General features: G+C 50.8%; 1 protein-coding gene across 3 annotated transcripts in view; it reads left to right on the forward strand.

Annotated features, from left to right (window-relative positions):
• The window catches only part of ano11 (anoctamin 11), a 130,898-nt gene that overhangs the window by 101,442 nt on the left and 15,036 nt on the right, over nucleotides 1-14,420 (forward strand). For all 3 annotated transcript variants that reach the window (XM_072478286.1, XM_072478284.1, XM_072478285.1), the window contains exon 18: nucleotides 11,505-11,641. In XM_072478286.1, coding sequence (XP_072334387.1) covers nucleotides 11,505-11,641 — 137 coding nt within the window. The remainder of the gene's footprint in view (nucleotides 1-11,504; nucleotides 11,642-14,420) is intronic.

Genomic DNA, 14,420 nt, shown 5'->3' on the forward strand with positions numbered 1-14,420 from the left:
CTCCACACCTCGTCATCCAGACTAGGACCCAGTTCACCCTCCCATTTTAACTTTAGCCCACCTACTGGAGCCGATCCCATTGACATGATCTGACCATAAATACCCAAGATACTCCCCCCACCAGATCCGGCCAAAGATATAAATCTCTTCAACAAGGAGGACGGTGGTGCCAGGGGAAAAGAGTCTTTTGCAAAACATCATGGACTGCAAGAACCTGAACAAATTGGTTGCAGGGAGTTGAAATTTTTCCGACAGCTCCTCAAAACTGGTAAACCTTCCCTCCACGAACAAGTCCCCAAATCTCTTCAGACCCTTTCACTCCCATGCCCTTAAAATCGAGTCGAAGCTCACTGGGACAAAGAGATGGTCACCACAGATAGCGGCTAACAACAACAAGGAGCTCAATTTAAATTGCTTCTGAATTGCTTCCAGACCCTCAGGATGGACACTACCACCGGACCTGAAGAGAATCTCGCAGGGCAGAACAGAGGCAGTTGCCAAAGCATCCATACTAGAGCCCATACAAGAGTTCATCTCCATCTGTCCCCAAATGGAACCCAGATCCCTAAGCACTTTCTCAATGTAGCAGCCCAATAACAAAATAACAAATTGGACAGAGCCAACCCATCGACTGTCTATCCCTCTGGAGAAATGCTCTCTGGATTATTTTGGCCTAGCCCGTCCAAATAAAAGAAGACACTAATCTATTAACTCTAGCAAAACGGAGAGACACTGAAAAAAAGCCCAAAACCTTGGTTGGACATTCATTTTAATAGTCTGGAACCTGCCCATTACGGAAAGTGGAAAATTGTCCCACTTCTGTAAGTCAGACTTGACCCCATTCAATAGACTAGCAAAATTTAATTTATTGAGCGAGACCCAATCATGGGCCACTCGGATTCCCAGATAACAAAAGCTAGACCTAACAAGACAAAAAGCCAACATTCCCAGATTGGCCCCCACATCCGGGGTCTTAACCTGAAAGTATTCGCTCTTGTACCCAGAGAAGGAGCTTCATTATCTCATCCATAGCAGTGGTTAGCACTGCTGCCTCATGGCGCCGAGGACCCGGGTTCGATCCCAGCCCCGGGTCACTGTCCATGTGGAGTTTGCAAATTCTCCTCGTGTCTGCGTGGGTCTTACCCCCACAGCCCAAAGTTTTCAGGTGCGCAGATCTCCTCGACCTTTTCATTGGGCCGTTCAACCCCCTTACCTTTCAGATGATCAACCAAATTGGGGGCCTCCCATCCCCCTCGACCTGGAGTCTACCAGTTCCATCCAATAATTACTTAGAGAATACAGGGACCAGTCCCATTCAGAATGGCTGTCAAACACACCAACTAGAGAAAAGAAAAAAGAATCCGTCGTCGCTGTCTGCAAACTATCTCTACCCCGCAACCCTCCCACCTCCCCGTCCCCAAGCAGAATCACAGCCAAAAGTATATCTACACATAGCAAAGAGGCAAACCCAAACCCCCAAATCTTACTCACGCTAACCCTAACAAAAACACTAAGGCCATTATCCAAAGCTAAACTATGATAATGAGCTGCAGTTACAAGCCTCCCCCACCCCCCTCCCCACCACTCCAATTCCGCTCCTGTTACCTAGTTAACAATACAACCAGCACGGTGGCTCCGCCCAGAGTTAAGAAAAATGTTGACAACAGCAAAAAAGCAGAAAAGAAACCCTTGCAACGACAAACTCCAACACAGAGCCAGTATTTCACCTCAACATTTCTCACACAAAGACCTTAAACCCCCCCCCCCCCATGACCTTGAGCCCCTCACCCAAACCAACCTTTGAAACCATGAACCCACCCAAGAACAAGGAAATATAAACGTACATAACAAACCCCACATCCAAATACCCCACACAAACCCCGATCAACTCGCACCCAGCCTGTGTTTTTATACAAATGCCTCTGCTTCTGCAGGAGCATCAAAAATATAGTCTTTTGACTCAAAAGTTGCTCTGAGCCTCGCCAGGTACACCATCCCAAATCGGGCGGCCTTAGCTTTATTAAACGCCGCTCACTTCCTCGCCAGCTCCGCGCCAATGTCTTGATACACCCTGATGACGTGATCTTCGCCTTTATAATCACAATGATATTTCGCCCAACGCAGGACCCGTTCCTTCTCTTGAATGAACTTTACCATCATAGCCACAGTGGTTCATCAGCACGGGGATTCTGCCAAGTGTCCGGCATACTGTACCCAGCTCGGGTGGGGGGGGGGGGGGGGGGGGGGGGGGGGGGATGTGAATCCACCCTTCTCCACCATATTTCCGATCATCTTTGAAAAGGATTCTGTGCAAGTTGGGCCTTCCACTCCCTCGGCAACCACACCCTTCTGATGTTCTGCCTCCGAGAATGATTCTCTAGACCGTCCACTTTGGCCTTCAATGTTTTATTCACATTCTCCAAGTGCAACATTTCAGCCCTCAGAGAGGCATTCTGGTCACGTCGAAAGAGTCACCTCCACTCCCTTTATCGCCACGCCATGCACCTTTACCAACTCTATGGTCTTTTCCAGCGCCGACCAGATGGGAGCCAGGGCCTCCTCCATCGACTGCTTCTGCTGCTCAATCTCAGTTACCAAGATGCCAGTAGGCACCTCGGCCGTTACTGAAGAGCCGCAGCTCCACTCTCCGCCATTTTCTCCACAGAACAGCCCCGAGAAGTCTCTGACTCTGTTGACAAAGTTTCGTCTTCAGACATCTTGATCTTGGTTCTTTGGGGCATTTCCCTAAAGTGGGCAGCGTATAACAGCGAGCGGGAGAGATTTCAAACAAAAGTACCCCCAAAAACTGGGTGAAAGGGCTGAAAATTCCGTATTCTGGCGGGGGCTACCTCATGCGTGTCCTGCCTCTACATACTGCTACCAAAAGTCAGAGTTTAAAGCTTTTCTTTTTTTTTTTGATAATATTTTTATTCAAGACATTTTCCATTTTATAACATACACAACAAACATTCAACTTTATACAATTTGTACAATAAACAATCCCCACCAGCACACCCTCCATGTCCCTCCCTTATTCAAACCTCCCCCCCCCCCCGCCACTATTTGACCCCCCCCCCAACCTGCTGACGACTACCAATTCTCAAAGAAGGTGATAAACAGCCCCCACCTTGAATAGAACCCTCCCCTCCGAACCCCAAATGGCGTATTTAATTTTTTTCCCAGGTGTAAAAGCTCTGATGGGTCCCTCACCCAAATTGTCACCCGAGGCGCCTCTGCAGCCCACCACGCTAGCAGAATCCTCCTCCGGGCTATCAGGGAGGCAAAGGCCAACACATCAGCCTTTTCCCCCTCCTGTAGCTCCCGCTCACTCGATCCTCCAAAATCGCCAGCCACTGGCATGGTGTCACCATTACTCCCAGAATCTCTGAAATAATCGTGAGCCACCTGTCTCCCCTCAGCCGTCTCTGCTCTGAAGAAAACAACCCAAGCCTATCCAACCTCTCTTCATAGCTCAAATGCTCCATTCCTGGCAAATCCTGGTGAATCTCCTCTGTATCCTCTCCGGTGCAATCACATTTTTCCTATAGTGAGGTGACCAGAACTGCATATAGTACTCCAGCTTTAACCAAAGTTTTGTACATCTCCAACATAACCTCCCTGCTCTTATAATCTATGCCACGACTGATAAAGGCAGGTGCCCGGTATACCTGCTGAACAACCCTATGAACCTGTCCTGTTGCCTTCAGGGATCCGTGGACAAGCAACCCAAGATCCCTCTGTTCCTCTGAGCTTCCTAGTCTCTGCCAGTCATTGAGAACTCCCTTGTCTTGTTACTCCTTCCAAAGTGCATCACCTCGCACTTTTCAGGGGTTAAATTCTACCTGCCACTGATCTGCCCATGTGACCAACCCGTCTGTATCTGACTGCAGCCTAAAACCTTCTTCCTCACTTTAAAAATAAATAAATTTAGAGTATCCAATTCATTTAGCGTGGCCAATCCACCAACCCTGCACGTCTTTGGGTTGTGGGGGTGAAACCCACGCAAACACTGGGAGAATGTGCAAACTCCACACGGACAGTGACCCAGAACCGGGATCGAACCTGGGACCTCGGTGCCATGAGGCAGCAGTAAACACTGCACCACCGTGCTGCCCCTCTTCCTCATTATTAACCACCCTTCCAATCTTAGTGTCATCTGCAAACTTATCATCCCCCCACATACCCGTCTATATCTATATATATATATATATATCATGAACAATATATGATCCCTGATCAGCACTGATCCCTGTGGTATTCCAGTAGACACCAGCCTCCAGTCACACAAACAGCCTTCTACCACCACCCTCTATCTCCTATCACTACGCCAGTTTTGGATCCAACTTTCCAAGTTACCCAGGATCCCATGTACTTTTACCTTCGTTATCAGTCGCCTATATGGGACCTTGTCAAAGGCTTTGCTGAAATGCATCTCACCTGATCACCTTCCATTGATGAGAGACTCACTGGTCTGTAATTCCCTGGTTTATCTCCAACACCCTTCTTGAAAGATGGAACCACATTAGCTGTCCTCCAAATCTCTGGCCCTCCCTTGCAGCGAGAGAGGAATTAAAAATTTGGGTCAGAGGCCCTGAGCGGGATTCTCTCATCCCGGGGCCGGAGAATCGCCGCGACCAGCACGAATCGCGCCACGCCGGCCCGATGCCGGGACGCAATTCTCCGAAGAGTGGAGAATCGGCGTCGGCGCGCCGGGGGGGGGGGGGGGGGGGGGGGGGGGGGGGCGGGGGCCGGGACCTCGGTGTGGATGGATCCGGGCACGGCCTGGTGGGGGGAGAGGGGGGTCCGACCCCGGGGGGGGGCCTCCGCTGTGGCCTGGCCCATGATCGGGGCCCCACCGATCGGCGGGCCGGCCTCTCGGTCTGGGGGCTCCTTTGTTCCGCGCCGGCCCCTGTAGCCCTACGCCATGTTGCGTCGGGGCCGGCGCGAAAATCGCGGCAGTCCCACTGCGCATGTGCAGGCCCGCGGCACCCATCGGACACCGGGACCGGCAGCTGGAGCGGCGTGGGTCGCTCCAGTGCCGTGCTGGACCCCTGTAGGGGTCAGAATTGCCGATCCTGAGGGCCATGTTGACGCCGTCGAGAAACATGACGGTGTTTACGACGGCGTCAACACCTAGCCTCAGGATCAGAGAATCCCGCCCCTTGTAATGAAAATAATGGATTTGCTGCGATGGTTAGAGAACATTGAAATTGTACTTCTAATACTTAGACAAGTCAAGACGCGTTCTGAAGTATTTTTTTTTTATTAAATATTTTGAAAATTTTTGGTCAACCAACACAGTACATTGTGCATCCTTTACACAATATTATAACAACACAAATAACTATGACCTATTTTATAAACAAAAAACAAAAAAAAAAATGAATAAATAATAAATAACAAAAATGAAAACTAGCCCTAATTGGCAACTGCCTTGTCACAAGTAACACTCTCCAAAAATATAATTTAACAGTCCAATATATAATTATCTGTAGCAACGACCTATACATATTATACAGTATATATTAACAACCCTGAGAGTCCTTCTGGTTCCTCCCCCCCCCCAACCCCCGATCCTGGGCTGCTGCTGCCTTCTTTTTCCCATTCCGTCTATCTTTCTGCGAGGTATTCGACGAACGGTTGCCACCGCCTGGTGAACCCTTGAGCCGACCCCCTTAGGACTAACTTAATCCGCTCTAGCTTTATAAACCCCGCCATGTCATTTATCCAGGTCTCCACCCCCGGGGGCTTGGCTTCTTTCCACATTAGCAATATCCTGCGCCGGGCTACTAGGGACGCAAAGGCCAAAACATCGGCCTCTCTCGCCTCCTGCACTCCCGGCTCTTGTGCAACCCCAAATATAGCCAACCCCCAGCTTGGTTCGACCCGGACTCCTACTACTTTTGAAAGCACCTTTGTCACCCCCATCCAAAACCCCTGTAGTGCCGGGCATGACCAAAACATATGGGTATGATTCGCTGGGCTTCTCGAGCACCTCGCACACCTATCCTCCACCCCAAAAAATTTACTGAGCCATGCTCCAGTCATATGTGCCCTGTGTAATACCTTAAACTGAATCAGGCTTAGCCTGGCACACGAGGACGACGAGTTTACCCTGCTTAGGGCATCTGCCCACAGCCCCTCCTCGATCTCCTCCCCCAGCTCTTCTTCCCATTTCCCTTTTAGTTCATCTACCATAGTCTCCCCTTCGTCCCTCATTTCCCTATATATATCTGACACCTTACCATCCCCCACCCATGTCTTTGAGATCACTCTGTCCTGCACCTCTTGTGTCGGGAGCTGCGGGAATTCCCTCACCTGTTGCCTCGCAAAAGCCCTCAGTTGCATATACCTGAATGCATTCCCTTGGGGCAACCCATATTTCTCGGTCAGCGCTCCCAGACTCGCGAACTTCCCATCCACAAACAGATCTTTCAGTTGCGTTATTCTTGCTCTTTGCCACATTCCATATCCCCCATCCATTCCCCCCGGGGCAAACCTATGGTTGTTTCTTATCGGGGACCCCCCCAAGGCTCCAGTCATTCCCCTATGCCGTCTCCACTGTCCCCAAATCTTCAGTGTAGCCACCACCACCGGGCTTGTGGTGTAGTTCCTCGGTGAGAACGGCAATGGGGCTGTCACCATAGCCTGTAGGCTAGTCCCCCTACAGGACGCCCTCTCTAATCTCTTCCACGCCGCTCCCTCCTCCTCTCCCATCCACTTACTCACCATTGAAATATTAGCGGCCCAATAATACTCACTTAGGCTCGGTAGTGCCAGCCCCCCCCTATCCCTGCTACGCTGTAAGAATCCCTTCCTCACTCTCGGGGTCTTCCCGGCCCACACAAAACCCATGATGCTCTTTTCAATCCTTTTAAAAAAAGCCTTCGTGATCACCACCGGGAGGCACTGAAACACAAAGAGGAATCTCAGGAGGACCACCATCTTAACCGCCTGCACCCTCCCTGCCATTGACAGGGATACCATATCCCATCTCTTGAAATCCTCCTCCATCTGTTCCACCAACCGCGTTAAATTTAACCTATGCAATGTGCCCCAATTCTTAGCTATCTGGATCCCCAGGTAACGAAAGTCCCTTGTTACCTTCCTCAACGGTAGGTCCTCTATTTCTCTACTCTGCTCCCCTGGATGCACCACAAACAACTCACTTTTCCCCATGTTCAATTTATACCCTGAAAAATCCCCAAACTCCCCAAGTATCCGCATTATTTCTGGCATCCCCTCCGCCGGGTCCGCCACGTATAGTAGCAAATCGTCCGCATACAAAGATACCCGGTGCTCTTCTCCTCCCCTAAGTACTCCCCTCCACTTCTTGGAACCCCTCAACGCTATCGCCAGGGGCTCAATCGCCAGTGCAAACAATAATGGGGACAGAGGGCATCCCTGCCTTGTCCCTCTATGGAGCCGAAAATATGCAGATCCCCGTCCATTCGTGACCACGCTCGCCACTGGGGCCCTATACAACAGCTGCACCCATCTAACATACCCCTCTCCAAAACCAAATCTCCTCAACACCTCCCACAAATAATCCCACTCCACTCTATCAAATGCTTTCTCGGCATCCATCGCCACTACTATCTCCGTTTCTCCCTCTGGTGGGGCCATCATCATTACCCCTAACAACCTCCGTATATTCGTGTTCAGCTGTCTCCCCTTCACAAACCCAGTTTGGTCCTCGTGGACCACCCCCGAGACACATTCCTCTATTCTCATTGCCATTACCTTGGCCAGGACCTTGGCATCTACATTTAGGAGGGAAATAGGTCTATAGGACCCGCATTGTAGCGGGTCCTTTTCCTTCTTTAAGAGAAGCGATATCGTTGCTTCAGACATAGTCGGGGGCAGTTGTCCCCTTTCCTTTGCCTCATTAAAGGTCCTCATCAGTACCGGGGCGAGCAAGTCCACATATTTTCTATAGAATTCGACTGGGAATCCATCCGGTCCCGGGGCCTTTCCCGCCTGCATGCTCCTAATTCCTTTCACCACTTCTTCTACCTCGATCTGTGCTCCCAGTCCCACCCTTTCCTGCTCTTCCACCTTGGGAAATTCCAGCCGATCCAAGAAGCCCATCATTCTCTCCCTCCCATCCGGGGGTTGAGCTTCATATAATTTTTTATAAAATGTCTTGAACACTCCATTCACTCTCTCCGCTCCCCGCTCCATCTCTCCTTCCTCATCCCTCACTCCCCCTATTTCCCTCGCTGCTCCCCTTTTCCTCAATTGGTGTGCCAGCAACCTGCTCGCCTTCTCCCCATATTCGTACTGTACACCCTGTGCCTTCCTCCATTGTGCCTCTGCAGTGCCTGTAGTCAGCAAGTCAAATTCTACATGTAGCCTTTGCCTTTCCCTGTACAGTCCCTCCTCCGGTGCTTCCGCATATTGTCTGTCCACCCTCAAAAGTTCTTGCAGCAACCGCTCCCGTTCCTTACTCTCCTGCTTCCCTTTATGTGCCCTTATTGATATCAGCTCCCCTCTAACCACCGCCTTCAACGCCTCCCAGACCACTCCCACCTGGACCTCCCCATTATCATTGAGTTCCAAGTACTTTTCAATGCACCCCCTCACCCTTAGACACACTCCCTCATCTGCCATTAGTCCCATGTCCATTCTCCAGGGTGGGCGCCCTCCTGTTTCCTCCCCTATCTCCAAGTCTACCCAGTGTGGAGCGTGATCCGAAATGGCTATAGCCGTATACTCCGTTCCCCTCACCTTCGGGATCAATGCCCTACCCAGCACAAAAAAGTCTATTCGCGAGTAGACTTTATGGACATAGGAGAAAAACGAGAACTCCTTACTCCTAGGTCTGCTAAATCTCCACGGGTCAACACCTCCCATCTGCTCCATAAAATCTTTAAGTACCTTGGCTGCTGCCGGCCTCCTTCCAGTCCTGGACTTCGACCTATCCAGCCCTGGTTCCAACACCGTATTAAAATCTCCCCCCATTATCAGCTTTCCCATCTCTAGGTCCGGAATGCGTCCTAGCATCCGCCTCATAAAATTGGCATCATCCCAGTTCGGGGCATATACGTTTACCAAAACCACCGTCTCCCCCTGTAGTTTGCCACTCACCATCACGTATCTGCCCCCGCTATCCGCCACTATAGTCTTTGCCTCGAACATTACCTGCTTCCCCACTAATATAGCCACCCCCCTGTTTTTCGCATCTCGCCCTGAATGGAACACCTGCCCCACCCATCCTTTGCGTAGCCTAACCTGGTCTATCAATTTCAGGTGCGTTTCCTGTAACATAACCACATCTGCCTTAAGTTTCTTAAGGTGTGCGAGTACCCGTGCCCTCTTTATCGGCCCGTTCAGCCCTCTCACGTTCCATGTGATCAGCCGAGTTGGGGGGCTTCCTACCCCCCCCCTTGTCGATTAGCCATCACCTTTTTCCAGCTCCTCACCCGGTTCCCACGCAGCTGTATCTCCTCCAGGCGGTGCCCCCCCGCCCATCCTCTCCCATACCAGCTCCCCCCTCTCCCCAGCAGCAGCAACCCAGTAATTCCCCCCTCCCACCCCCCCCGCTAGATCCCCCGCTAGCGTAATTACTCCCCCCATGTTGCTCCCAGAAGTCAGCAAACTCTGGCTGACCTCGGCTTCCCCCCGTGACCTCGGCTCGCACCGTGCGACGCCCCCTCCTTCCTGCTTCTCTATTCCCGCCATGATTATCATAGCGCGGGAACCAAGCCCGCGCTTCTCCCTTGGCCCCGCCCCCAATGGCCAACGCCCCATCTCCTCCACCTCCCCTCCTCCCCCCATCACCATCTGTGGGAGAGAGAAAAGTTACCACATCGCAGGATTAGTACATAAAACCCCTCTTTGCCCCCCACATTCGCCCCACCACTTTGTTCGAACGTTCTTTTTAATAACCCGCTCATTCCAGTTTTTCTTCCACAATAAAAGTCCACGCTTCATCCGCCGTCTCAAAGTAGTGGTGCCTCCCTCGATATGTGACCCACAGTCTTGCCGGTTGCAGCATTCCAAATTTTATCTTCTTTTTATGAAGTACCGCCTTGGCCCGATTAAAGCTCGCCCTCCTTCTCGCCACCTCCGCACTCCAGTCTTGATAAACGCGGATCACCGCGTTCTCCCATTTACTGCTCCGAGTTTTCTTCGCCCATCTAAGGACCATTTCTCTATCCTTAAAACGGAGGAATCTCACCACTATGGCTCTGGGAATTTCTCCTGCTCTCGGTCCTCGCGCCATCACTCGGTATGCTCCCTCCACCTCCAACGGACCCGCCGGGGCCTCCGCTCCCATTAACGAGTGCAGCATCGTGCTCACATATGCCCCGCTGTCTGCTCCCTCCACACCTTCAGGAAGACCAAGAATCCTCAGGTTGTTCCTCCTTGCGTTGTTTTCCAGTGCCTCTAACCTTTCCACACATCGTTTCTGATGTGCCTCCTGCGTCTCCGTCTTCACCACCAGGCCCTGTATATCGTCCTCACTCTCGGCTGCCTTTGCCTTCACGACCCGAAGCTCCCGCTCCTGGGTCTTTTGTTCCTCCTTTAGCCCTTCGATCGCCTGTAGTATCGGGGCCAACAGCTCTTTCTTCATTTCCTTTTTGATCTCTTCCACACAGCATTTCAAGAACTCTTGTTGTTCAGGGCCCCATGTTAAACTGCCACCTTCCGACGCCATCTTGGTTTTTGCTTGCCTTCCTTGCCGCTGTTCTAAAGGATCCACTGCAATCTGGCCACTCTCTCCTCCTTTTTCCATCCGTATCCAGGGGGGATTCCCTTCTGGTTTACCGCACAGTGTTTTTAGCCGTCAAAATTGCCGTTGGGGCTCCTATCAAGAGCCCAAAAGTCCGTTTCACAGGGAGCTGCCGAAACGTGCGACTCAGCTGGTCATCGCCGCACCCGGAAGTCCTTCTGAAGTATTTTTTAATCTATAAGAAAAAACATTGTCCTGCCTACTCACGGGGGCTGCTAGTGATCTGGCAATCGCATATCTTAGTCATGGAGTTAATGATGTGGAGATGCCGGCGTTGGACTGGGGTGAGCACAGTAAGAAGTCTTTCAACACCAGGTTAAAGTCCAACAGGTTTGTTTCGAATCACTAGCTTCACCTGAGGAAGGAGCAGTGCTCCGAAAGCTAGTGATTCAAAACAAACCTGTTAGGCTTTAACCTGGTGTTGTAAGACTTCTTACTGGAGGCAATGGATTGTGACATTCTTGTGAGGGAGGTCATGGGCCTTTTTCAGCCAATTCAAGCCCAATGGTGATGCAGCATTCAGTAACCCACAATCTCAGCTGTCCTTCACGTTATGAGGAGAGACTGCGGAGATGACTCCATTAGAATCACAGCGTCATTTGCACCACAGGAAGCGTTATTTGGCCCATTGAGCCCATGCAGGCTCTCTACGGAGCAATCTAACCAGTCCACTTTATCCTGCTGGATCCCCACAGCCCTGCAAGTGCCTCCATCCGAGTTCCTTTTGAAAGCATTGATTGTTGCAACTTGTTGTTGTATTTGTCAGGAAGCTGAAGGCCTGGAGGCAGAAACGCAAACTGGCCATTGTCAGGGGCTCCCAGATCTCTCAGGAGCCCAAACGATGGGAGGACGATAATGAACTCATCCCGTGTGAGGGGTTGTTTGAGGAGTATCTGGAAATGGGTGAGTGATTGGAGCAAGCCTTTTATCACTTTGAGTGCACGTTTTAGAATGGAATTGACAATACGGCTGTAGAAATAGAAATAAAAGACACACATTATTCTACCCAGCATACTACAGCTACAATTTTAATTTAATTAGGTGTACAATATTTGATAAATCTCTTTGAAATAGCAGAGAAGTGATATTCAGAGGTGGTGAAAGAGAGTGAAAATGATTTTCATCCAATACTTGTGATATTCAGTCTATCTCTGTAGTATCCAGTCACAGTGATGACCAGTGACAGATAGCGATGCTCAGTGATATCTGCTGGTAGATAGTTATGTCACTAATGTCCAATGATATCAAATAATAATAACCAGTAATAACAAATGGCATCCAATGATGGGGATAATAGAATATCCAGTCTTAACCAGGACAATACATTATTTGGTGCAGACTCACATTCTGTAAAAGTTCCAGCAAACCTCTACACTTAACTCCTATTTGCCACCTATATATACTAACGTCCCATCCCTGGGCGAAAAACTGCTGCCTCACAGCTCCAGGATCCGGGTTCAATTCCGGCCGCGGGTGACTGTGTGGAGTTTGCATGTTCTCCCCGTGTCTGCGTGGGTTTCCTCCGGGTGCTCCGGCTTCCTCCCACAGTCCAAAGATGTGGTGGATTGGCCATGCTAAATTACCCCTTGGTGAACAAAAGGTTAGGTGGGGTTACTGAGTTATGGGGCTAGGGTGGAGGCGTGGGCGTAAGTAGGGTGCTCTTTCCAAGGGTCAGTACAGACCCGATGGGCCTAATGGCCTCCTTCTGCATTGTAAATTCTGATTCTGTAACTTCTATGATTCAAAGATCTGGAGAGAATGAAAATGGGACTTTCTTAATGGATGTGAATAATAACCTCTGATCACCAATGACAGTGCTGTCCAGCAGGTTTCCCCTGAGATCAGGCACTATGCAGTAATGTGCTGTGCTATTCAGGATAGTATTGACTGTAGTTCAAGCAAGCCACATGTTCAGGGGTTGAGATGTCATTATCATTTTGGGGGAGAATGTTGCGCAGCTTATGATCATCCTGATCTCAAGTATGTTGTGTTACTCCGCATAACACACTGTAAAACAGATGATGCTATGATTGCCTTGGTGCTAATAACTGCGGATTGGCTGTGTGAATGGGGTACGGTTAAAATAAAAACGGTACTAAAATTTACTTTATTAGTGCTTGCAACACCAGCTCTCCCTCAGGGGCGTCACTGGACTAGTGACCCAGAGCAATGCTCTGGGGGCACGGATTCAAATCGAACCACAGCAGGTGAAATTTGAATTGAATGAAAATCTGGGGCGGGATTCTCCGGTCGCCGACCCCAAAATCACGTTCGGCGATCGACTGGAGAATACCCGTTCCCGACGAAATCGGGGGCGGTGCCGCTTTCGCGATGCTCCGCCCCCTCCAAAGCGGTGTACTCTAAGAGTACGCGGCGTGCTGTATCGAAGGCCTCAGGATGTTGCCTGAGGCCCACACCCTGATGCTCCGCCCCCGACCGGCTGAGTTCCCGACGGCGTGGGTCCCTCGTGATCTCTGTCGGGAACTCGGCGTGGCGGCTGCGGAGTCAGTCCAGCGCCGCCACAGTCGCGGGAGGGCAGGGAGGACTTTGTCAGGGGCTGGGGGCACTGTTGGGGGGTGGTCCAGGGTCCGCACGTGGCCAGCGCCATGTTGTATGGCGCAGCCGCTGCAGATCTATGCAGCCGTATGCATGCGCGGCCACCGGCCCGGGAATTCTCCGGGCTGTATCGGCAGCTCGAGCTGGGTGCCCTACGCTGCTCGGCCTCCAAACCAAACGGAGGATCGGTGGCCGCTTTGCGCCGAATTTCCGGTCGTAAAATGCCATCGTTTCCCGTTGGCATGATGACATAGCCTCAAAATCGGAGAATCCAGCCCCCAGAACTTTTATTTTTGTTAAAAGTTAGAGTACCCAATTCATTTTTTCCAATTAAGGGGCAATTTAGCGTGGCCAATCCACCTAGCCTGCACATCTTTGGGTTGTGGGGGCGAAACCCACGCAAACACGGGGAGAATGTGCAAACTCCACACGGACAGTGACCCAGAGCCGGGATCGAACCTGGGACCTTGGCGTCGTGAGACTGCAGGGCTAACCACTGCGTCACTGTGCTGCCCCAGGCCCCAGAATCTAAAGTTGAACGATGACCATGAAATTGTTGTAGAAAATCCATCCAGTTCACAAATGTGACTCCACATCACCAGCAATATAGTTAACTTGTAAAAGCCCTCTGAAGTGGCCGAGCAAAGCGCTCAGTTAAAGACATAGACATAGAACATACAGTGCAGAATGAGGCCATTCGGCCCATTGAGTCTGCACCGACCCACTTAAGCTCTCACTTTCATCCTATCCCTGTAACCCAATAACCCCTCCTAACCTTTTGGACACTAAGCACAATTTATCATGGCCAATCCACCTAACCTGCACATCTTTGGACTGTGGGAGGAAACCGGAGCACCCGGAGGAAACCCACGCAGACACAGGGAGAACGTGCAGACTCCGCACAGACAGTGACCCAGCGGGGAATCGAACCTGGGACCCTGGCGCTGTGAAGCCACAGTGTTATCCACTTGTGCTACCGTGCTGCCCAGGGCAATTAGGGAGGAGAAATTAATGTTGGCTCAGCTCAGTGACGCCCAAATGAATTAACACTTTAAAAAAAAATTTATCTGAATGTTGTGTAACAGATGGCACATAATGACGCATAGAGATTTGAGGTTGCTGATAC

The sequence above is a fragment of the Scyliorhinus torazame genome, chromosome 16 (genome assembly GCF_047496885.1).
Source record: "Scyliorhinus torazame isolate Kashiwa2021f chromosome 16, sScyTor2.1, whole genome shotgun sequence".
Taxonomy (NCBI): Eukaryota; Metazoa; Chordata; class Chondrichthyes; order Carcharhiniformes; family Scyliorhinidae; genus Scyliorhinus; species Scyliorhinus torazame.